This window comes from Pelophylax lessonae (genome assembly GCF_965119305.1).
Source record: "Pelophylax lessonae genome assembly, chromosome: 1".
Classification (NCBI taxonomy): domain Eukaryota; kingdom Metazoa; phylum Chordata; class Amphibia; order Anura; family Ranidae; genus Pelophylax; species Pelophylax lessonae.
In genome coordinates, this window is record NC_138768.1 from 861084994 (window position 1) to 861109680 (window position 24687).

Here is a 24687-nt window from a genome sequence, read left to right on the forward strand (position 1 = left end):
CCATTTTTCATCCATCCATTTGCGGATGAAAAACGGACAGAATGTATGTCTATGGGATTGTGGACGTTAGCGGATGACATCCACTGAATCCATTTTTGCGTCCGTTCCGTTTTTTAAACGGAAGAGAAATAGGGTTCTCTTCCGTCTCAAAAAACAGAACTGAACGGAATGGACGCAAAACGGATGTCAGCGGATGGTCCATCTGCTAATGTCCGCAATCCCATAGACATACATTATGTCCGTTTTTCATCCGCAAACGGATGGGAGGAAAAACGGACATACGGAACGCCTGTGTGAAAGGACCCTAAGACAGTACACAAATGTCAAGAAAGCACCACAAGCAGAGCCCAGTGCCCAAAGGTCACATTAGTCCCTCAATCTTCAGTCCAGTGGGGTCCAGGTATGGCCTCCAAAGCTATGGCTTAGGATACGTTGATCAGAGTAGCTGAATAAGAAGTCTGAGTTGAAGCAAAAATACCTTGAAAAACAAAAAATGGCTAGTCTTCTCTACTTCACATAGAAGTTCTGGCATTTCGTGTTCAGGCACAGGGATACAGCAAATGGTTTGAAAGTACAACATAATTAGCATCTGCAATTCTTGGAAACATTTTAAGCCATGTCAGGTTCACTTTAGGGTTAGTGGTCCTTTCAGAAAAGCAAATAAAAGCATTACATTTAAAAATAAAAAAATAAAAATAATTAAAAAAATCTGATTTGTACTTGTACCTTTTGGGGTGTATCTTGGGTTTAGGACAGCCGGGAGTACAAAACGCACAGCTCCGTCTGCCTCCACTGGCAGCTCCCGTACATATTTCAGGGTGACCTCGGCATCCTGGCCAGGAGGGAGATTCCCGACACTGCAGCTAAAGATGTCCGCTGAGCTCTCATCTTCCTCTAGGAGAAAGGCCTGTTTACCGCTGCTGATGGCCTCATCGTACGTTTTGTGAGCCTGGAGAAGAGGGAGGAACAGTAAAACTGTAACTGTTGTCTAATCTGAACCTTTTTTACAGCAATTTAGATCTGTGAATATGATCTATGAACACAGTTTCATATATGTGTGTATATATATATATATATATATATATATATATACACAGTATATTTATATATATATATATATATATATATATATATATATATATATATATATATATATATATATAACAGACATACACAGTATATACAGTGCTCAGCATATATGAGTACACCCCAACGGATTTGTCAGAAAACCTTTGCTTTCCTTTCAGAATCAATATTTTCTATGGGACATTATACTATAAAATACTCCCACAAATGCGGGCCATTAATTGTAACCAATGTGTGTTAATTTATACACACAAATTATTTTTTCCTAACAAATTCATTCAAGACCATGTTGCAAAAATGAACACACCCAAATGAAGGTCTTAGAGCCCATTCACACTAGCGCGACTTGTCAGGCGACTTGTCAGCCTGACAAGTCGCGGTATGTCGCGGTCCATTGAGTAGTACAGGACCCGTTCTAATAGGAGCGACACAAGTCGCTCCGACTTAGAAAAAGGGTCCTGTACTACTTTGGGGCGACCTCGGAGTGACTTGCATAGACTTCCATTATGTGAAGTCCCTGCATGTCGCGACGAAGTTACGGTGCACAGAGGTGCACGCGACTTCACAGGTCGCCCCCCGAAGTCGGATCGCCTCAATGTGAATCGGCTCTTAGGAGAAAAGCTAAATTTTAGACAACAAAATCCTAACGAAAATTCAACAACAGGTGACTCTAATTATTCATTAAAAAGTGTGTCCAGCAGACAGTTGATCAAAAAAGAGCGTTACTTAAAAGGTAACTCCACTTTCGTGGGGAAAAAAAAATCAGCAAATAAAGAAAAAACAATATAGCGTATACAATTGCAACACAAATCATATTGTTATTGAATGTTATTAAAAATTATCTTTCCTTTTTGATCTGCAGCTGTTGTAAGTTTCTGAAAATGAAATGCAATATGGCTACCACACCCCCAGAAACATCATTTCCTGCTTGTGTGATTGGCTCACCAATTTTCCCAGAAGCCAGCCATTCGGCATGTGCGAAAAAAAAAAAACTGGCTCCTAATTTTTTTAGCTGGCTCCTAGATTTCAAGCAAATTTGTCAAGCCCTTTGTTTATAATGTATTTTTAAATATATATAGATTTTTTTTTAAATATATATATATATAAATATATATATACAGTGCCTTGCGAAAGTATTCGGCCCCCTTGAACTTTGCGACCTTTTGCCACATTTCAGGCTTCAAACATAAAGATATAAAACTGTAATTTTTTGTGAAGAATCAACAACAAGTGGGACACAATCATGAAGTGGAACGAAATTTATTGGATATTTCAAACTTTTTTAACAAATAAAAAACTGAAAAATTGGGCGTGCAAAATTATTTAGCCCCCTTAACCACTTCAAAACAGGGCACTTTCACCCCCTTCCTGCCCAGGCCAATTTTCCCCTTTTAGCGCTGTTGCATTTTGAATGACAATTGCGCGGTCATGCAACACTGTACCTACACCAAATTTATGTCATTTTCCCCCCACAAATAGAGCTTTCTTTTGGTGGTATTTGATCACCTCTGGGTTTTTTCCTTTTTGCTAAACAAATAAAAAAAAACGAAAAGTTTGAAAAAAAAAAAAGTTTTTTTATTTATGTTATACAATTTTGTAAATAAATACGTTTTTTCCTGCACTGATGAGCACTGATGAGACTGCACTGACAGGCACTGATGAGGAGGCACTGATGGAGTGGCACTGATGGGGTGGCACTGATGGGGTGGCACTGATAGGTAGCACTGATAGGCGGCATTGATGGGCACTGATAGGTGGCACTGACGGGCACTGATAGGTGGCACTGATGGGCACTAATGGGCGCTGATAGGCGGCACTGGTGGGCACTGATGGGCACTGATAGGCAGCACTGATCGGCACTGACGGGTGGCACTGATGGGCACTAATGGGCACTGATAGGCGGCACTGGTGGGCAATAATGGGCACTGGTGGGCGACACTGAAAGATGGCAATGATGGGCACTGGTGGGCAGCACTGATAGGGAGGGCACTGGCGGGCAGCACTGATGGGGAGGGCAATGGGGGGGCTCCCTGAGCCCTGATTGCCATCCCTGGTGGCCATAGTGGGCATCCCTGGGGTCATAGGTGGGCATCCCTGGGGTCATGGGTGGGCATCCCTGGTGGTTCTAGTGGCATCCCCCCCAGAGGGTCTGCACTGGTAATCAATGATCTGATTACCAGTGCCGACCCACCCCCTGTCAGGCACGAACTAAGGAAAGCCGATCAACGGCTGTTCCTGTTTACTATGTGACCAGCCATGATTGGACACGGCTGATCACATGGTAAAGAGCCTACGTCAGAGGCTCTTTACCGAGATCGGAGATGCAGGGTGTCAGGCTGACACCTCGCATCACCGATCGCCGCTCTGCGCGCCCCCGGGGGCGCGCAGAGCTGTATTATCCTGCCGAAGTCATATGACGTCCGGTCAGGATAATACAACCACATTCCCGCCGTCAATCTGCTATAGGGCGGGCGGGAAGTGGTTAAGTTAATACTTTGTAGCGCCACCTTTTGCTGCGATTACAGCTGTAAGTCGCTTGGGGTATGTCTCTATCAGTTTTGTACTTCGAGAGACTGAATTTTTTGCCCATTCCTCCTTGCAAAACAGCTCGAGCTCAGTGAGGTTGGATGAAGAGCGTTTGTGAACAGCAGTTTTCAGTTCTTTCCACAGATTCTCGATTGGATTCAGGTCTGGACTTTGACTTGGCCATTCTAACACCTGGATATGTTTATTTGTGAACCATTCCATTGTAGATTTTGCTTTATGTTTTGGATCATTGTCTTGTTGGAAGACAAATCTCCGTCCCAGTCTCAGGTCTTTTGCAGACTCCATCAGGTTTTCTTCCAGAATGGTCCTGTATTTGGCTCCATCCATCTTCCCATCAATTTCAACCATCTTCCCTGTCCCTGCTGAAGAAAAGCAGGCCCAAACCATGATGCTGCCATCACCATGTTTGACAGTGGGGATGGTGTGTTCAGGCTGATGAGCTGTGTTGCTTTTATGCCAAACATAACGTTTTGGATTGTTGCCAAAAAGTTTGATTTTGGTTTCATCTGACCAGAGCACCTTCTTCCACATGTTTGGTGTGTCTCCCAGGTGGCTTGTGGCAAACTTTAAACAACACTTTTTATGGATATCTTTAAGAAATGGCTTTCTTCTTGCCACTCTTCCATAAAGGCCAGATTTGTGCAGTATACGACTGATTGTTGTCCTATGGACAGAGTCTCCCACCTCAGCTGTAGATCTCTGCAGTTCATCCAGAGTGATCATGGGCCTCTTGGCTGCATCTCTGATCAGTCGTCTCCTTGTATGAGCTGAAAGTTTAGAGGGACGGCCAGGTCTTCGTCGATTTGCAGTGGTCTGATACTCCTTCCATTTCAATATTATCGCTTGCACAGTGCTCCTTGGGATGTTTAAAGCTTGGGAAATCTTTTTGTATCCAAATCTGGCTTTAAACTTCTCCACAACAGTATCTCGGACCTGCCTGGTGTGTTCCTTGTTCTTCATGATGCTCTCTGTGCTTTAAACAGACCTCTGAGACTATCACAGTGCAGGTGCATTTATACGGAGACTTGATTACACACAGGTGGATTCTATTTATCATCATTAGTCATTTAGATCAACATTGGATCATTCAGAGATCCTCACTGAACTTCTGGAGAGAGTTTGCTGCACTGAAAGTAAAGAGGCTGAATAATTTTGCACGCCCAATTTTTCAGTTTTTTATTTGTTAACAAAGTTTGAAATATCCAATAAATTTCGTTCCACTTCATGATTGTGTCCCACTTGTTGTTGATTCTTCACAAAAAATACAGTTTTATATCTTTATGTTTGAAGCCTGAAATGTGGCAAAAGGTCGCAAAGTTCAAGGGGGCCGAATACTTTCGCAAGGCTCTGTATATATATATATATATATTTAATATACTTGGAAACAAATGTTTTGCCTTTCATTTATATTTTAACTACCTCCGAACCTCCCACCATGTATTTGCGTCACTACTTTGACGTTAAATACCGGAGTTCTGGCAGCAGATTGTAATACTATCTAATACTTTATGAATATAATTGCCTCTCATCTAATCACATTGCTACAAGCTCAGGGTCGGTTTATCATCAATCTGTTAGAATTTACCTCCAAACACAACTATTTTTTGTTTGACGGCCACTTTTACTTGCAATAGAAGGGCGTCACAATGGGGGCAAAATTTACCCCGAGTTTGGCCAATTTATTTATGGCCAAATGGGAGGAGGATGTCATCTATTCCCACAACAATTCCAATCTTGTTTTGTGGGCCAGATATATAGATGACATCCTCCTCCTATAGAATGGCAGTAGCGAGACTCCTTAGAGAGGTTTTTTGTTTTTCTGTACAAAAATGATAGGGGTATCTCCCTAACATATGAATTTAGTCGAGATAAGATTCACTTTCTAGATTTGGAGATTGAAATCCACCATCGACAATTACAATTGAAGTTTAAAACTTACTTCAAACCCACAGATTGTAATCGTCTAATTCCCATAGATAGCTGCCATCACAAGGTATGGCTACAGTCTGTCCCTCACAGCCAATTTCTTAGACTGTGAGGTAACTGTACAGTGGTTCAAGACTTCAAACAACAAGCATCCATCTTGAAACAAAGATTTTTAGATAAGGAATATAATCATAGGGAGTTAGACTCTGAAATCCAGAGAACCCTAGCAGTGGACAGAGAGTCACTTCTGATAGACAAACCATGTCGAACTAATGACAAAGTGTTCAAATGTCTATGTTTACTTCGTTCTCCATTCAGCACAAAGGGATCCCACAAATCTTCAAAAAACACTGGGATGTTCTAAAAAGTGATCGCATCTTGGGGTCCAGGTTACCAGACAAGGCCAAAATTATCTATAGGGGCAATATCTATATTGTTGTCAGGGAAGTTGATAAAGAATGGCAAAGATGCCAATTTCCAAAATGGCCGCGCGGGACTGTCAGGGAATGGCAGATATGCTAATTTCCAAAATGGCCGCGCAGGACTGTCAGGAAATGACATATATGCTAATTTCCAAAATGGCCATGTGGGACGTCCTAATTAGTGCCAATTATCAACACCCACTTTCTATATAAACTCAGCACTGGCTGCCATTCATTGCTGGATTATCTTCAGCTAGTACCTGATTTCCTTGTGCCTTGAAACTCCTGCTTGAGTGATTACCCGTTACCGACCCGGCTGTCCTTGACCTGCTCTGGCTTTCTCCTGCTCTGAACCCGGCTTGCCTTACGGACTTCTCCCTGCCTGCTCCTGATTGACTACCTGTGTTTGACCCTCGGCCTGGCTTCTGACCTTGATTTGCACTAACCTGCCTGCACTTCCAGTGATCCAAGTGACTGTCTTTCCTACTGCGGATCCGATTCCTGACACAGCCACACCTGCAGGCCACCCGTGCACTCAGCCGCAAGGGGAGCCCTCTCGTTACTTCAGCCTCCAACCAGGTTCGTGACAATTGTCTTTATAAAGAAAAATTGCCCCCAATATTATCAATCCCCCAGTCATACCCTCCTTCTTTCATAACCTTATAGGTTATTACCCTTGCAAAAGGTGTAATGTATGTCAACACAATGTTCGGGGCAAAAGAAAGACACAGGAATTTATAGCTTCCGTTACTCACAGTACTTATTGTATGAAACACTTCTACACTTGCTCTACTAAGAATATTGTGTATTTGTTGACCTGCCCTTGTGATAAACAGCATGTAGGCAGAACTATACGTTCATTTACAGTGAGGATCAATGAACACATAGCTAATGTTAAGAAAGGGATGACTAATCACAGCATCCCTAAACATTATCGAAAACATCATAACTGTGATCCGAAAGGTATGCAATTTATCATTATTGACCAATATATGCATGCACTAGGGGCATCTTGGATCTATGAATTACATTCTTACTATCTATTTGGTATGAATATTGAATGGGATATTAATGCATTTATTAACAAACCTTGATCTATACATCTATATGCAATCCCAACTGCATGATATATTTATATATTTTTTATTCCCATTCTTACTGTTAAGCAGGGGAGTAACCCACAGGGGTTGCAATTGCAACCGGGCCCCATGCTCCAGAGGGCCTGTGCGGCTCCCCTGTACACCTGGATAGGAGGGGCGGCGGGGGTAGCATGTAGAGAAATCACTGTCCTTTTTCATCCTGTAGCTGCAGGAGGAAAATGGAGGAGATTGGTTCCTCTGTATGCTGCCCCCGCCACTCCTCCTATCCAGTTCCCTTGTGTTCAGCTGTCTCCAGGACCCTGTGTGCTCCCCCGCCCCCCCCCCCCCCTACTGGGCTCCCTTTCCTCTCCTGCCAGCTGCTGCAGGGGATGTGTCACAATAGAGAACCAGGAAGGGGTCGTTAAATATGTAATTTACCAGCTCCTTCCTTTTCTGAATGGACAGAGTCATAGTCAGTGACATTGTAAAAAACTAAAATAAAATGATAAAAAATATTACAATTAAATACGAAGAAAAAACGATATTGGTCGATCACTAGTTTACAGCCTTGGCCAGAGATCAACGGTGATCTACAAGGTCTCAGTCATCAACAAGAAAAGCAAAGGGGGGCCCAGTGATTGTGCTACAGGGCCAATAATGTATAATCATATACCAAGCCAAAGAGTGTATAGTCATGTCTCTAGTGAAATTTTATTGTTGTCTGATGTGTTTGTCTTGTAATCCTCATTACCTGCTTCTTTTCCTGGAGGTCGGCTACAATCTTCTTTCCCTCTATTGTGGCCTCAAAGCTGTAGACGGCAGAGTCTTCATCCATTGGGAAGACAAAGACCGCTTCTATCGCCTTCTCCTCCTTGTTCTTATACTTGAGAGTCGCTGATACATCCGCCACAAAGCCTTTCACCTGGACATCAACCCAGATCCCCTGTAGAGGGACTGAACACACACAGGAGAATCAGAAAATGATACCTGCTGTTAAGTAACTTGAGGTATACATTTGGTGAACACTTAGAAGATGGGTGTTCTTTAAAAGTACTCTACAATCAAGCTGAGGACCAGAAACACAATTACTGCCCATAAAGAGGTTAGTAGTTTACAACTCTTAGCTTAGCTTAGATTAGTTAAAGTAAGCTCAGGGGTCTTCAAAAGTTTCAAGTATGAGGGCCATATTATGGATTTTGGAAATATTTGCGGACTTATATAGTCCCCCCCTTACATTCAGGATTGCCCATCAGATTCCCCCCCTTACATCATGAAGTGCCCATCAGAGTGCCCCCTAACATCCAGGATTGCTGATCAGATTCCCCCTTATATCATGAAGTGCCCACTAGAGTCCCCCCTTACATCAGGTCATGCCCACTAGAGACCCCCCTTACATAATTAAGTGCCCTTCAGGGACCCCCCTTACATCATGAAGTGCCCATCAGAGTCCCCCTTATATCCAGGATTGCAAATCAGAGTTCCCCCTTACATCTTGAAGTGCCCATCACAGTCCCCCCTTACATCCAGGATTGCCCATCAGACTCCCCCCTTACATCATGAAGTGCCCATCAGATTCCCCCTTACATCATGAAGTGGTGTCCATCAGAGTCCCCCCTTATATCCTGAAGTGCCCCTCAGAGTCCCCCTTATATCCTGAAGTGCCCCTCAGAGTCCTCCCTTAGATCATGAAGTGCCCATCAGATTCCCCCCTTACATCCAGGATTGCCTATCAGAGTCCCCCCTTACCTCATGAAGTGGTGTCCATCAGAGTCCCCCCTTACATCCTGAAGTGCCCATCAGAGTCCTCCCTTACATCATGAAGTGCCCATCAGAGTCTCCCTTTACATCATGAAGTGCCTTTCAATGTCCCATCAACATCACAAAGTGCCCTTCAGAGTTCCCCCTTACATCATAAGTGCCCATCAGATTCTCCCCTTACATCATGAAGTGCCCATCAGAGTCCCCCCTTACATCATAAGGTGCCCATCAGAATCTCCCCCCTTACATCATAAGGTGCCCATCAGACTCCCCTTTACATATAGGAGTGTCCATCAGAGTCCCCCCTTACATCATGAAGTGCCTTTCAATGTCCCCCCTACATCATGAAGAGCCCTTCAGAGTCCCCCCTTACATCATGAATGAAAGACCAGGCGGAGGACTGGGGAAGGGTCATGGTTTGATGGCTGGCAATGGATGTGCCAGTTTCTGTATTACGATAAACATACCAGTGTATTTACTGCCAACCAGCTGGGGTATTTTTACAGACACTTGCTGCAGGGCGGATAACATTTTGGGAGGACCAGATGTGACCTGCGGGCCTTAGACCCGGCTCTTTCCTTCTGTTAGACGCCCCCCTGCCAGCACATGTGCACTGCAGCAGAGCCACATGGACTTAGAGCGATGACTGGAGACACAGATCAGCTGACTGCTGCCACACCCCCTGCTAGCTACAGCACCACCATGATGGTAGACTCTGGGTGTGAGATCACATCAGTGGAACTTAAACTTACCACCGAGACTTGAGTATTGTGAGACACACTGATATCTGTACAGTTAACTTCTACACTAGGATGCATTTGCAGTCACTACCATGACAAGTGGAATATATTATATCCAAACGATTTTAAAGAATTAATATATTTTCCACACTTCTAAAATATACTTAAGCGCACAGCACTGGCTAGAGCAAGAATTACATGTACATGCTAGAGACCGCCAAAGAGGGCAACAACAGACGGCAAACACCGGCATACCAAGTACCAGGAAGTGTAAGAATGTAAATATACTGTACTGATAAATCTGCAACATAGTAACAGTTTAAAAGGTGAATTCTAAGTCTGGCAATTTATTAATGTTTAGATTGGTCCAGCTTGACCCAATGTAACTTTGCATATAGAATATGATGGTGGTACCTCTCTTGAACAGCCGTTCTCAACCAGTGTTCAGAACCCTAGGATTCCTCCAGAGCTTGCTAAGGGTTCATTGAACTATGGCTGATCAACATATCATCTGATTGTGCTTGAACACTTACAAGCCATTACCATCTAGCAAAGCAAGCAACATTACACCAACAATCTTTTTAGGTGTCTGTAAGGGTGGCATTCTGACCTTCACTGTAAGCAGGACATCCTTCTCACTGGCCACCTGTCTATCCAGGTCAACCTGTGTATGTGTGTGTGTGTTTATGTCTGTTCCTTTTCTCATATCCCTGTATATTGCGCTCGCTAAGAAGCCCATCTAAGTTTTTTTTAAATTGTCAACACACTCCGCTGACACAACCAATTGTGGAAGGGAGTTCCACATCCTTACCGCTCTAACAGTAAAGAACCCCCCCTTGCAGTTCAAGGTTAAACCGCTTCTTGTCCAACTTCATTGAATGGCTGCATGCTTCCTTAAGTGACCTGAGACTGAATCGTTTTCTCCCAATACTAGAATTACCATTTAGATCATATGTCCTTTTAAAGCGGAGTTCCACCCAAAAGTGTAACTTCCGCTCATCTGCTTCCTATCCTCCTCCGGTGCCACATTTGGCACCTTTCAGGGGGGAGAGGGGAACAAGTACCTTTTTTTTTCGACAGGTACCCTTCCCCACTTCCATCCCTTAAAAGTTCCTTCCCCTTTCTCCTTCCCCCGCCGCCGAGCCAATGAGAATTTGCAGTGCGATTCATGCATGCGCAGTAGGGAAGTGGCTGTGAAGTCGGAAAGGCTTCATTGCCGGTTTCCCTTAAAATGAATGGTGGTGGCAGCACCCGGCAGCCGATCCGAAAATCGGCTGGGGTGCTGACATCGCGGGCTCTCTGGACAGGTAAGTGTCCTTATATTAAAAGTCAGCAGCTACAGTATTTGTAGCTGCTGACTTTTAATTTTTAGTCTCCATTCACACTACCGCGACTTGTCAGGCGACTTGTCAGCCTGAAAAGTCGCGGTCCCTCGCGGTCCATGCAGTGCTACAGGACTCTTTCTGAGAGGAGCGACACAAGTCGCTCCGACTTAGAGAAAGAGTCCTGTACTACTTCGGGGCGACCTCGGAGCGACTTGCATAGACATTCATTATATGAAGTCCGTGCAAGTCGCGCCGAAGTCGCGGTGCACGCGACTTCACAGGTCGCCCCCGAAGTCGTGCCGCTTCGGTGTGAATGCGGTCTTATTTTCTACAGCTGGAACACTGCTTTAAATGTCTCCTCCAGGAGGAATAGGTTTAATGTTTGTATACATTCATGAGGTCCTCCTGTCCCTTTATTAGCTTTGTCAGATGATTGGGGTGGTGCCAGCATGGATTCCTTTGTCTGAACTGCTATAAAAACATTGACATAAAAATGAACAAATACCCTGTAGGTGTGGAAAGAAAACATAATAACTATATACATACCACTGTTAAAAGAAATTGTAACAATAAATGTCAAAATAAATAACAAGCAGAAAAAAAAAAAACCAGAACAATAAAAGACCAAACTGATAACTGAGCAAACCATAACAAAATATAATGGCCAATTATTATGACATAATCAACATAAAAAAAAAACAAAATATAGAATCAGTATATGAAAAAACTCCTCATTCTTTTTCCTCCTTCGTCTTTTCCCTCTTTTTCCCCCCACTCCTTCTCCCCCTTTTTTTTACCCTCCTCTCCCTTTCACTCTCTGCTACTCTTCACCCTTATTTCATGTCGACCGTGCACGACATTTATTGACACATGTATTATCCGGATGATCCCGGAGGACACGTTAATGACCACCAGATGGCGGTCTCTACTGGTACGTGGGTTGCTCGTGCATATATATGTATGAATACAATAACACAGACATGTGACATGTGAGTGAGATATGCCTCATTTGATTCATTCCATTCTAGATCTGTTTCGTTTTTCCTTTGCTAGGCTATGTACTAGAGCTGCACGGTTAATCGTTAAAAAATCAACCTCCCTCGCGATCTTAATCTGGCATTTCTACAATTCAGTGCAGAGCCGTTGTCTGCTCAGAGCTGTCAAAAAATAAATAAATAGCAGCCGGCAAATGTTTATCAGCATTGCGCTGAGACATAAATATAAATATTGTATCATTTGCTTCTTTTAGATCAAACAGAGGAACTGCAGTCTGTAAATCAGGGCAGTATAACCACACAAAGACTAAACCTTTTTCTGACACTTGTTGCTTATAAGTTAACTACTTCAATACCGGGCACGTTCACCCCCTTCCTGCCCAGGCCAATTTTCAGCTTTCAGCGCTGTCACACTTTGAATGACAATTGCGCGGCCATGCTACACTGTACCCATATGACATTTTTATCATTTTTTTCCACACAAATATAGCTTTGTTTTGGTGGTATGTAATCAACACAGGGTTTTGTATCTTACATTAAAAAAAGAAAAAAAAAAGAAAAAAGAGAAAATTTTGAAAAAAAAAGTTTTTCTTATTTTCTGTGAGTAAATTTTGAAAATAAGTAATTTTTCTCCTTCTCTGATGTGCGCTGATGAGGCGGCACTGATGGGCACTGATAGGCTGCACTGATGGGCACTGATGATGTGGCACTTATGGGCACTGATGAGGAGGTACTAATATGCCGCACTGATGGGCACTGATAGGTGGCACTGATAGGCGGCACCGATGAGCACCAATAGGTGGCACTGATGAGCACTGAAAGGCGGTACTGATGGGCACTGAGAAGTGGCACTGATGGGCACTGTGGGGCGGGACTGATGGACACTGATGGGCAGCATCATCAGTGCCCACAATCAGTGCCCATAGTGCTGCCAGCCAGTGCCTAGATGAGCAGGCACTCATGGGCACTGACAGGCAACACTATGGGCACTGATGGTGGCACTGTTTTTAACTTTTTTCATCAGTGCCCTGATTACCTGTCCTGGTCTCCGCTGTGAGGCGAGGAGAGCCGATAAACGGCACTTCCTCATTTACATGTGACCGGCTGTGATTGGACACAGCCGATCACGTGGGTAAAGAGTCATGTCATTGGCTCTTTACCGAGACGGGGGTCGCACCGTGTCCTAGTAACATCGCGAGAGAGGCTGTTTTGGTGCGCCGCCATATGACGGCATCCAAGAACAATAGCTGCACCGCTCTGCCGTCATTTGACGGTGGACGGGCAGTATGTGGTTAAAGAGGAACTGCAGTCTGCTCACATAATTTGTAATAAAAACATATTTGCCATTCTGAAGCTTCCCTTCAACCACTTTGCATATTATTTTATATATACTGTGATTTTGTACTTACCAAATATGCTGCAGAAATCTCCCTCCACTAAGTCTGGCTGCAGCCATTTTAACTGTGGGCAGCTGAAGCTGCTGACTGTTCACTTCCTGGATTTACACAGACACACTCAAACCACTGCTTGCCAGACCATTTCTCCTCTTTGGATGGATACACATAGATGTCTGCAGTCTCCTGTTATCTCCGCTCTCATCCAACCCCCTCCAGCTCTGCAGTTATCATTGGCTTTCCTATGACTCATCCCTCCTCCCTTGCTGGAAAACTCTCACTAGAGTTAACGAGAGAGAGCTGTGCATGATGTCATTAGCCTAGGCTAATTACCGTACAAGAAAGAGGAAGTGGGCTGTATAAGGTATTTACTGGCAGAAAAAAATGTTTTACTATCCAAAATTAAAACAACAAGGGCAGAGGATTTAATAGATGAAAAGATGAAAAAAATGACTGAAGAGCCACTTTAAAATCAGTATTTTTTTGCTAGAAAATTACTTAGAACACCCAAGCATATATATTATTTTTAGCAGAGACCCTAGAGAATAAAATGGCGGTCATTGCAATATTTTATGTCACACTGCATTAGCGCAGCAGTCTTTCAAACGCAATTTTTTGGGAAAAAATACACTTTAACGAATTAAAAAATAAAACGTAAAGTTAGCCCAGATTTTTTGTATAATGTAAAAGATAAGGTTACGCCGAGAATCGTGATTTTTTATTCCAAGCAAAAACAATTCCCATTTTATCCAGAATAGTGCAGCTCTACTATGTACCATGTTTTTTTCCACTGTACTCCTGTTGGAATTATACTCCACTTCTTCCAATGTCGGTTGTGCATGATATCCATCGGTGCATGTACGATCTTGAGGGTTTGATTCATGACCACTAGGTGGGGGCTTCTATTGGAATGGATACTGCTGTATACAGGGCTTTTTTTCTAAGAGAATAGGTGAAGGAACTCCCCCCTTGTCTCTGCCCCCCACCCACCTCTGAGCACTGTCCCTTGGTTCCACCCCCTACCCTCCTCCTAATACTGTCCCCTTTTAGAGAATACAGAACCAAGTATCATTTTGTGGTGCTAAATAATTTGTATGGAATTTGTTAATAACAAGAAAAGCAGTAAAATAGATCCCCTGCAGTGGATCCCTACCAGCAACATAAGACCCACTAGCAACAATAGATCCCCCACCAGCAACATAAGACCCTCACAAAAACAGATCCCCACTAGTGAAAATAAATCATCCAACAGCCAGCATCAAAGGACCCTTCAACACACCCCACACCCCTTGCATACATTCAGTGCTAGAGGTGCCGGAACTGCGTTCCCCCGCGTTCCTGCTGAAAAAAAGCCCTGGCTGTATATATACAAATACAACTATAGGAACACATGACCTTCATGGCCCCTTTATTGTAATATATACATGTATATAGTTTTGTATTTTATGGTCTTTGGTGTCCAGAGATCACAATGGCCCACATCTACATATATTTCTTTGCTTTTGTGGCATGATATTTTTCCCCCACATGCAGATTACCATTTAACCATATTTTACACCTATAGTGGCCCGACACTTTCATTATTTATATACTGCCTTTTTACATATATATACATATGGGATATTTCTTTTACCCTTTCTTCTTTTCTTTTCTGTTTTTTCCGTCCTCCCGCTGTCCTCCTGCTGTGTGCTCGGCCGATGCCGACACCTGTCTTCCAGTTCCCTTCCCTGCGAGCGTTGCGACACAGGGGGGTGGAACCGGCGGCAATTTCAAAAATGTAAATACACCAAATGAGATGATACAAAGCTGTGATCCTAACGGATTACACTGTATCATGCCATTTTACCACAGGATTTCACCTGGTGACTTTTCTAGTGCCCTGCCTGTGCTTTTCCAGTCCTTTGTGCCTGGATAATTGAGAACGACAATGGTGTCCAAAAAGCATTCTTTTTGCGCAAAAGCACTTTTAGATGAACTAGAAAACAGCAACAGCGAAACTGAGTTACTTGAAGAACTGAGCGATAGCGATTCATGGGAAAATTCGTCATTAGGTACGGAAAGTGAGGACAGCGACGATTCTGATGTCTCTTTCTGGCACATCGCTCTGTTGGAAATTCTGAAGAATCATTTGATATACTTCCCAAATTCCAAAAGCGATGTGCCAGAAAGAGTCATCAAAATCGTCGCTGTCGTCACTTTCCGTACCTGATGACGAATTTTCCCACGAATCGCTATCGATCAGTTCTTCAGGTAACTCAGTTTCGTTTTTCACTGTTTTCCAGTTCTTTTGCGCAAAAAAATAGAGTTTTTGTAAGAACTTACTGTAAAACTCTTTTCTCTGAGTCCTCTGACAGTCGCAGCCCGTTCAGTAAGCCTTCACGAGTGGGACATCCCAAAGCAGTGCAGGAGGGGTGGGAAGACTCAACCTACAGAAAAGGCAACGTGTCAACCAAGCCAGAGAAAAAACTGAGCCAACAGGGCAAGCAGAAGCTCAACAGGAGCTATCCCAGAACAAAAAACACCCCAGAAAGAGACATAAAAACACCTCTCTTCAAACAACCGTCGCGCTCAAAACCTTGCGGCCAAAGGAAGCATCCGAGGATGCCATCACATCAAGTTTGTAGAATTTTGTGAAAGTGTGCACAGACGACCAGCTCGCCGCTTTGCACACCTGAGCCACAGAAGCCTGATGGCGAAATGCCCAAGAGGCACTGACAGCTCTAGTAGAATGTGCCCTTACAGGGAATGGAGACACCTGACCCTTGACTGAATAGTCCTGAACAATAGTCTGCCTGATCCATTTAGAAACAGCTGCAGCGGACGCAGCCAAACCCTTCCGAGGCCCCTCGGGAGGGAAAAACAGGGAGTCAGACTTCCTAAAAGACTCCGTGGCAGACAGGTAAACCCTGACCGCCCGGACCACATCCAAAGAATGCAAAGCAAAATCCTTGGGATGCTTGGGCTTCGCACAAAGTGAAGGTAGAACAATATCTTCGTTGAGGTGGAAAGCAGACACCACCTTGGGGAGAAAAGACTGATTGGGTCGCAACACCATGTTATTCCTATGAACAACCAGATAAGGCGAATGGCAAGACAGAGCCGCCAATTCCGACACTCTGCGAGCAGAGGTGATAGCCACCAAAAAGACAACTTTCTGGGATAACACAGGCAGAGCTAGTTCTCTGATGTTCTCAAAGGGAGGTCGTTGTAAAACGGATAAAACCAAATTCAGGTCCCACGGAGGCAAAGGAGCCTTCCTCGGGGGAGCCAGATGACGCACCCCTTGAATAAAGGTGCGAATCAAGGAATTAGTCGCCAAGGGACGCTGGAAGAAAATGGCTAAGGCTGACACCTGACCTTTGATCGTGGCCAGCGCCAAGCGCTGATCCACACCTTCCTGCAGGAAGGCAAAAACCCTCGCCACCGAAAAGGAGCGTGGATGAAACCCTTGCGACTAACACCAAGCAATATTTGCACTCCAGGTACGATGGTAAATCTTCCTGGAGGTAGCTTTCCGAGCCTTCAGTAAGGTAGGAATGACAGCATCCGAGAGACCCTTGTCTCTCAAAACTTGGATTTCAACAGCCATGCCGTTAAAGCCAGAGACTGTAAAGCAGGATGGAAGACCGGCCCTTGAGACAGTAGATCGTCTCTCAAAGGCAGCCGCCAGGGAGACTCAATGACTATCTGCACGAGGTCTGCATACCAAGACCAACGGGGCCAGTCTGGGGCCACCAGAATTACCTGCACTTGTTCCGACGACAACCAGCGGAGGAACCTGGACAGCAGTTGAATCGGAGAGAAGGCATAAATCAGCCAATACTGGTGCCAGGGCACCACCAATGCGTTCGTGTTGTCCGCCAGAGGATCGCGGGTTCTGGCCACGAACCTTCCCACCTTTTTGTTGAGACGGGATGCAAACAGATCCACGTCCGGACTCCCTCATTGGCACATAGGAGGCGAAACACCTCCGGATGCAGGGAACATTCCCCCTGGTCCAAGGACTGGCGACTCAGATAGTCGGCCTGCCAGTTTTCCACTCCCGGAATGTGAACAGCCAAAATTGCTGGAACGCTAGAGATGTAAAATTTCCAGAAATTTTGAAGCAAGGAAAAAAAAACGTTTTTTTTTTCGTTTTTTGGGGGAAAAAACAAACTTTTGGAAAAATTGAAAAAAATGCTACATTAGCACTTTTTTGTCTTTTTAAGATTGAAAGTCATTCTGTTACTTTAGGAACATAAAATATGACTATGGACAATTTGACTTGGCATAAAATTATCACAACTAGCATATTAAAAATATAGTGTAGCCAAGCAATTATCACAAACAGAATGTACTTTTTTATAATATTTATTTGTAACAAAGGGAGCAACAATCTCCTGAACTATTACTGCCACTGATACAATATACATTTATTGTATCAGTGGCACATTTAAATACCCTTTGGTTCCACCTCTGTCCACTCTGGACAGGGTTGGAAACAGTGTTAATTTTGGCAGCAAATTTCAATTTAGTTTTAGTCTTAGTCTTAGGACTAAAATGGCATTTTAGTTTTAGTCCCATTTTAGTCTTCTGCAAGTGTTTTAGTTTTAGTCCTATTTAGTCGACTAAAACTCCAGTATATTTTAGTCGACTAAATGTCCTACATTTTAGTCGACTAAATGTCCTACATTTTAGTCGACTAAATGTCCTACATTTTAGTCGACTAAAACTCATTTTAGTCGACTAAAACTCATTTTAGTCATCTATAATCAAATGGGTGTAGTTCAATTGTAATTTGTAATGCATTATTTAAGCATTTCTCTACAATTTCCAAACTCATTATATACTACTGCTGGTCCTGGAGTGAAAAATCTAATATGTTAACAGTGTTAATTTTGGCAGCAAATTTCCATTTAGTTTTAGTTAATAGTCTTTTGACTAAAATGCCATTTTAGTTTTAGTCGTATTTTAGTCTTAAGACTAAAATGCCATTTTAGTTATAGTCGTATTTTAGTCATCTGAATTATGTTAGTCGACGAAAACGTTTTAGTCGGTTTTAGTCGACGAAATTAACATTGGTTGGAAACCCCCTCCTTTTCCTTACACAATCTCCTGAACTGCTTATTAGTTTATGTGGAACAGCCAAAAAGTCTCCACAAAACAATTTTCAAAACCAAAAGTAACAATTTTTCATATTTCCTCTCCACATTATTAAATAAAAATAAAAATCCCATTCTCATAAAAAGAATTGAAGAAGGGGGAAGTGTTAAGAAGAGAGTGGGACTAAGTTTCAATGGACATTTAATCAGAATCATTTTCTGAGCTGAAATTGTCAGTATCCGTCTCTGCTTCTGCAGCTACTCTTTTTTGTCCGTCATCACAATTAGGAACTTCTAAAAACTGAAGGTTTGCCCAGGTCGAAACAAGCTTCTCTACCTTTTCACATGTCAGTTTATTTCTTGACTTAGTGTGAGTGTTTCCAAACATAGACCAGATTCTTTCACATGCTGCAGAAGATGGAGGTATCTGGAGAAAGGGAGAAGCAATAGGAGTCAGAGGCTGTGTTGTGCAAAGACCTTGCCACCATGTTGCAGGAGGAATATGTTTGGCAGAATCCCAAATTGCATTCCTGGACCAAATCCCTGAAGAAGTTCTATATTCTGCAACATTTGAAAGTACCTTCCCAACATCAAGTCCTAAATGTGATGCTTGTTTTGTGATCACTGGGGGAAGAACAATTCCAACTATCATACATTTTTTTAGAAATGATTTGGAAAATATTTGAACATCCTGTCTTAAAATATCTTTGTGAAAGTGTGCACGGACGACCAGGTCGCCATCTTGCACACCTGAGCCACAGACGCCTGATGGCGAAAAGCCCAAAAGGCACTAACGGCTCGAGTAGAATGAGCCTTAACCAGGAAAGGAGGAACCTGACCCTTGATGGCATAGGCCTGAACAATCGTCTGTCTGATCCATTTAGAAATGGTCGCCGAGGAGGCGGCCGATCCCTTCCAAGGTCCCTCAAGAAGAACAAATAGAGAATCAGACTGCCGAATCGACTCCGTGGTGGACAGGTAGACCTCGACCGCCCGGACCATATCCAGAGAATGCAAGGCAAACTCCTAAGGATGCTTGGGTCGTGCACACAGCAACACGACATCTTCATTGAGGTGGAAGGAAGAAACCACCTTGGAATAAAAGATTGACTCAGTTGCAGCACTACCTTATCTCTATGAAGTACCACATAAGGAGAACGGCAGGACAAGGTCACCAATTCAGACACCCTGCGAGCCGACGTGATGGCCACCAAAAAGGCAACTTTCTGTGACAACGCAGACAGAGAGAACTCTCCGATGATCTCGAAAGGAGGTTTTTGCAAAACTGACAAAACCAGATTCAGATTCCAGGGAGGCAAAGGAGCCCTCCCCGGGGGAGCCAAATGCCGCACCCCTCAAATAAAGGTGCGGATCAAAGAATGCGACGCCAATGGTCGCTTAAAAAAGGACGGCCAAGGCCGACAACTGACCCTTGACCGTAGTCAGCACCAGATGCTGATCCATGCCCTTCTGCAGGAAGGCCAAGACCCTCGCCACCGAGAAGGAACGAGGGTGAAAACCATGCACTTCGCACCAAGCGATATACGCTTTCCAGGTGCGGTAAGAAACCTTCCTAGAAGTGGCTTTGTGAACCTTTTACACGGTAAGGATGACCGCCTGAGGAAGACCTCTATTCCTCAGGATCTGGCCTTCAACAGCCATGCCGACAAGGCCAGAAACTGTAAAACAGAATGGAAGATCGGTCCTTGAGACAGAAGATCGTCTAGCAGCAGAAGCCGCCAGCGATGTTCGACGACCATCTGAACGACGTCCGCGTGCCAGGACCGTCGAGGCCCGTCCGGGGCCACCAGAATGACTGACATCCGTTCCGACGCCAACCTGCGGAGGAACCTGGATAACAGTTGAATCGGAGGAAAGGCATACGTAGCCGATAGCGGTGCCAAGGCACCACCAACGCGTCCATGGCGTCTGCCAGAGGATCGCGAGTCCTGGCCACGAACCTTACCACCTCTTTGTGGAGACGGGGCACAAGCAAATCCACGCCCGGGGTCCCCTACCGGGCGCACAGGAGGTGAACCATCTCCAGATGTAGGGACCATCCCCATTCTGGCGACATAGATAGTTCGCCTGCCAGTGTTCCACACCCGGAACGAGAACGTCCGAGAACGCAGATACCTGCGATCTGACCCAGGACAGAATCTCGGCCACTTCCTTGGCCGCCCGGGCACTCCACGTGCCCCCTTGGTGATTGATGTAAGCCACAGCCGTGGCATTGTCCGTCTGCAACCGCACCGGACACCCCTGAAGCTGAGATGACCACCGGAACAGACAAAGCTTGATCACTCAGAGCTCCAAGACGTTGATCGGTAGCGAAGTCTCCCCCACTGACCACGTCCCCTGGGCGCAAAGCATGCCCAGAACTCCTTCCCAGCCCGACAGGCTGGCATCCGTGGTGACACCCGTCCATAATAGAGGTCGGAAGGACTGACCCAGTGTCAAGGACAGCGGCCAGCGCCACCACAGGAGATCCGACCGCACCGGATGACTCAAGAAAATACTCATTTTGACGCTAGGCAGCTTCAAACTGAAGTAATATTAGATTGGGTTCTGGTAATGGCTGAAGGATGGCCCCCTAGTGGTGTGCTGAGGTACAAAAGTTTTTTTGTATTAACATGATAATTAATTATCTGCCTAGCCTGCTCCTGCAGAGTGCGCCATTACCCATTAATGAAGGCTAATACCATCGGGCGGCGACTGTCAGAGGACGTAAGAGAAATTTTTTTTAGGACACTGGCCCTTTAAATCGGCAAACCTTCACCGCTGGTAGAGACCCCTTTAAAATTGATATAGTAACAGAGAAAGTACAGTTTGCAGGAAAAAAACTGAAAAACAGCCAAAAATCAGCCCCACAGTGTCACAGTGTACTGTACCAGACCTCACACACGCTGCTGCAGTGAAGGGAGAAGTGAAAAAGAAGTGACCTCACGCACTAAAAGCCGATCTATGCCATGAGCCACAAAGCAATGGATGCTCATTAAAAGTAAATGGGAGGAAGCACTCGCAAAATGGCTGCCGCCCTTACTAGGTGGCCGCCCACAACAAAGGGGGGGTAGTGTAACTCACCATACCACGGACCGCGGGCTCCGCTCCGATATGGAAAACACCTCCTACCCTGAGTGGTGGTGCCATCAGCCAGGAAGGGATGCTAGCAACACATGGGCGTTCCGGTGTTGAGACATCCCAGCGAAGATCGATTCTCCGCAGGCTCGTCCCCGTCCTCAGGGGCACTGTCGTGGCGAGGCCTGGGCGTACCCATGACCTGCAACGCTCATTGGCAGACTGGTACACCGTAAGGATCTATATAATCCAGTGCGAGGCCCAGCTCTGCTGTCGCTTGTAGTCCTCCAGGGATCCCCCTGACTAACTAGTGATAGTGAGTGAGGAAAGAAATAAAAGGAAAAAAACTTTTTTCAAAGAAAAAGACAAAAAAACTAAGACGTAGGTCCCAGCTGGGAAGACCTAGACCTACTCCTGACGCTAGACAGCAAGAAACTGGAGAACAGTACTAAGTGTGTCTGGGTAATGTCTGAGGGATGGCCCCCTAGAGGTGTGTCTCAGTGTAAAGGTTTTTACTAATCCTTTCATTGCCTAGCTTACTCCTGCAGAGGGCGCCATTACCAAATCGTGAAGGCTAAAGGGCCATGCACACTATAAGATTTTCTGAAGACTTTTTTCTTCAGATTTACCTTTTCTTTGTAGTGCAAGGGCCTGCCAGATTGCATACAAATTAAAAGTGTTTAGGTTTGACCTCATATTATATGGTTTTGGTAAGTCTAAAGGAAAAAGTCTTCAGAAAATCTTATAGTGTGTATGGCCCATTAGTGAACGGGCTGCGACTGTCAGAGGACTTAAGAGAAAAACGCTTTTTGGACGCCATGGTCTTTCAAAATTTTCCAGACACAAAGCACTGGGAAAGCACAGGCAGGGCACTGGAAAAGTATCCCGGTGCAATCCTGTGCTGAAATGGCATGATACAGTGTGATCTGTTAGGATCACAGCTTTGTATCATGTCATTTGGTGTATTTACACTTTTGAATTTGCCACCGGTTCCACCCCCCTGCATCGCAACGCTCGCAGGGAGGGAACCGGAAGGCAAGTACCGGCAATCGGCCGAGCACAGAGCGAGGAGAGAGTGTCAGGACGCCGGGGAGGACGGCGGGGGGATCGCAGGGAAGGTGAGTAACATTGTGGGATAATCCCGAGTGTGGCTCGGGGTTACCACTTTTGGTACTGAAAATTAACCCCGAGCCACACTCGGGAATACCGCCAAGGAGGTTAATGTCCCTCCATTTTGGTCACCAAGCTGTCCTTATAGATTAGGAATAATGGTCTAGCTAACCTGGCTAAGTTCTTTGAGGGCTCTCAGGTGTAAACCATCTGGTCCTGGGGATTTATTCACATTAAATTTTTCCAGTCTCCTTTGAACATTGTCATTCCTTAGCCACTTGGGAACAATAATTTTAGCAGGAGTAAAAAAATTATTTCAAGGATTCCACCGGGGTAAAAAGATTGAGAATGACTGCTCTAGAATCTGGAAATCAATGTATTAGGCACAGCTACTGAAGTGTTATCCACTTGCTTCTGGGTCCCATGCTGAATGGCTGCCCTGATGCATTTTGAACACAGGAGGTTGGCCGCTGGACATGGTGCCATTAAATGAATGAAAAGCATTGTCTGATTGGATGAAGTGGAGAGTGTGTAATGTTCTGGTACCTTTGGGTACCCTAATTACTCTTTCATAAGTATATGCGCCCCACCATTCTCTTTTGGTAAGGTGCGCATACACCTTTAAGACTGATGCTGTCATCACTGAGCGCCGGACTGGATGGCTATTTAGATCGCCGGCTCTCACTCACATGTGTTCGTTCAAACTGCTTTGTGCCTTGATGCTAACCTGTCTTGAAGCTCTCATGCTTGCAAGCATACCTCGCTGTCGGAACCACGCTGCGCTGATCCCTGTATCCCGCTACCGGATCATCCGCTCTTGCCGAACCTCTCCTCTGCTACATTGCTATTAGTGATAAGTACCCCACAGGGGAAACCTCTATAACCTTTATACTAAAGCTGACACTATCTAGCTCTGCATACTAAGGACTATTACTACATCTGCATTATCTAAGATTGCTAGCTCTTGAGCCTACTACCACCTGTTCTTGCACTGGGTTGATCTCTCTTGTATGTCCACCTGCTACTCTGTCATCTACTACCATACATGATTGCTAAACCTATCTGCATCCCATCTGCTACTATCTTACTTTCAAGAACATTTCCTTTCAAGTGTCTGTCATCTACCATCTCTACCCAACCTGTCTCTTCAGCCTATCATCACTGTGTTACTATATACATAAGTCACTCTAGGAAACATCTTATTGAGTGTGTGTATTTACTTGCTGAATTGAGATCATCCACACATGATGAGTCATTGAGAGTTGGGATTGGTGTCTCAGCGTTTCTCTACATGACTACTGAAGTGGAATATTTCTGCAGCTGAAAATCCACATCATACGTAAAACGCAGGAGCGTTACAGAGTGTTACTATGCCCACATGTCCACCTTGCCCAACTAGAGAACGTTTTGCATTCATTGAAAAAAAATGCAAAGAAATCTTTGAATGGCACCTGTGTCCAGTGACCAACCTTCTGTTTTCACTTAGCAGCAGGGCAGCTTCTCAGCACAGGACCTGGAAACTAGAGAATATCACAGGAGTATCAGTGTCTACTACAGTGATTTTCAGCTTCTATAGGGATCCCACAGGTATGGTATATACTGTACATAGTTACATTGATCCAAGCTGGAGGCGTCCATACTGTAATCTGTCGTTGCTTGTACACTCACCTGGCTGGCGGGAAGCCACAATGATGAGGCCACAACATGACGGAAATGGCGGCATTTTTGCAAGTTATCTGAAAGGAAATAAAATATATAAAATGTCAGCCTGTGTGACATAATACAAACTACCCCCAGAACCCTCTTCCCTCCTTTATCACTTATTGCTGACTCTAAGAACCTGCATGCACTCGGCTACGTATGTCCTCAACTGGGTTGTCATGATGTCAGGTAAAGCCATCTTGTATGTGTTCTATCCACTAGGTACATAAGGCCTTCTTTAAAGCTGAACTCTTGGTCAACATGTACAATATGTTCTGGTATGACAATAAAATATCCTTAACATCTAAATCCATGAATTCACTGTGGCTGATAACGGCTATGGAACTTCTTCCTTTGTTGCTGCTGTATTATCCTTCTGCAGTGTGGACAGGGATAAACTAAATATTCATTCATGCAGAAGTGCAGCGGCCATTTTTAAGGAGAC

The 24687-nt window shown here is 44.5% G+C and overlaps 1 protein-coding gene across 1 annotated transcript in view; it reads right to left on the reverse strand.

The window, feature by feature from the left end:
* Positions 1 to 24289, reverse strand: part of LOC309550053 (von Willebrand factor A domain-containing protein 5A-like) — a 220099-nt gene extending 195810 nt beyond the window's left edge. Inside the window, exons 1-3 of the mRNA XM_082250520.1 lie at positions 24210 to 24289; positions 7812 to 8014; positions 727 to 949 (exon numbers count right to left, since the gene is read on the reverse strand). Coding sequence (XP_082106646.1) covers positions 727 to 949; positions 7812 to 8014; positions 24210 to 24264 — 481 coding nt within the window. The 5' untranslated portion in view covers positions 24265 to 24289. The remainder of the gene's footprint in view (positions 1 to 726; positions 950 to 7811; positions 8015 to 24209) is intronic.
* Between the last annotated feature and the right edge of the window lie 398 nt (positions 24290 to 24687).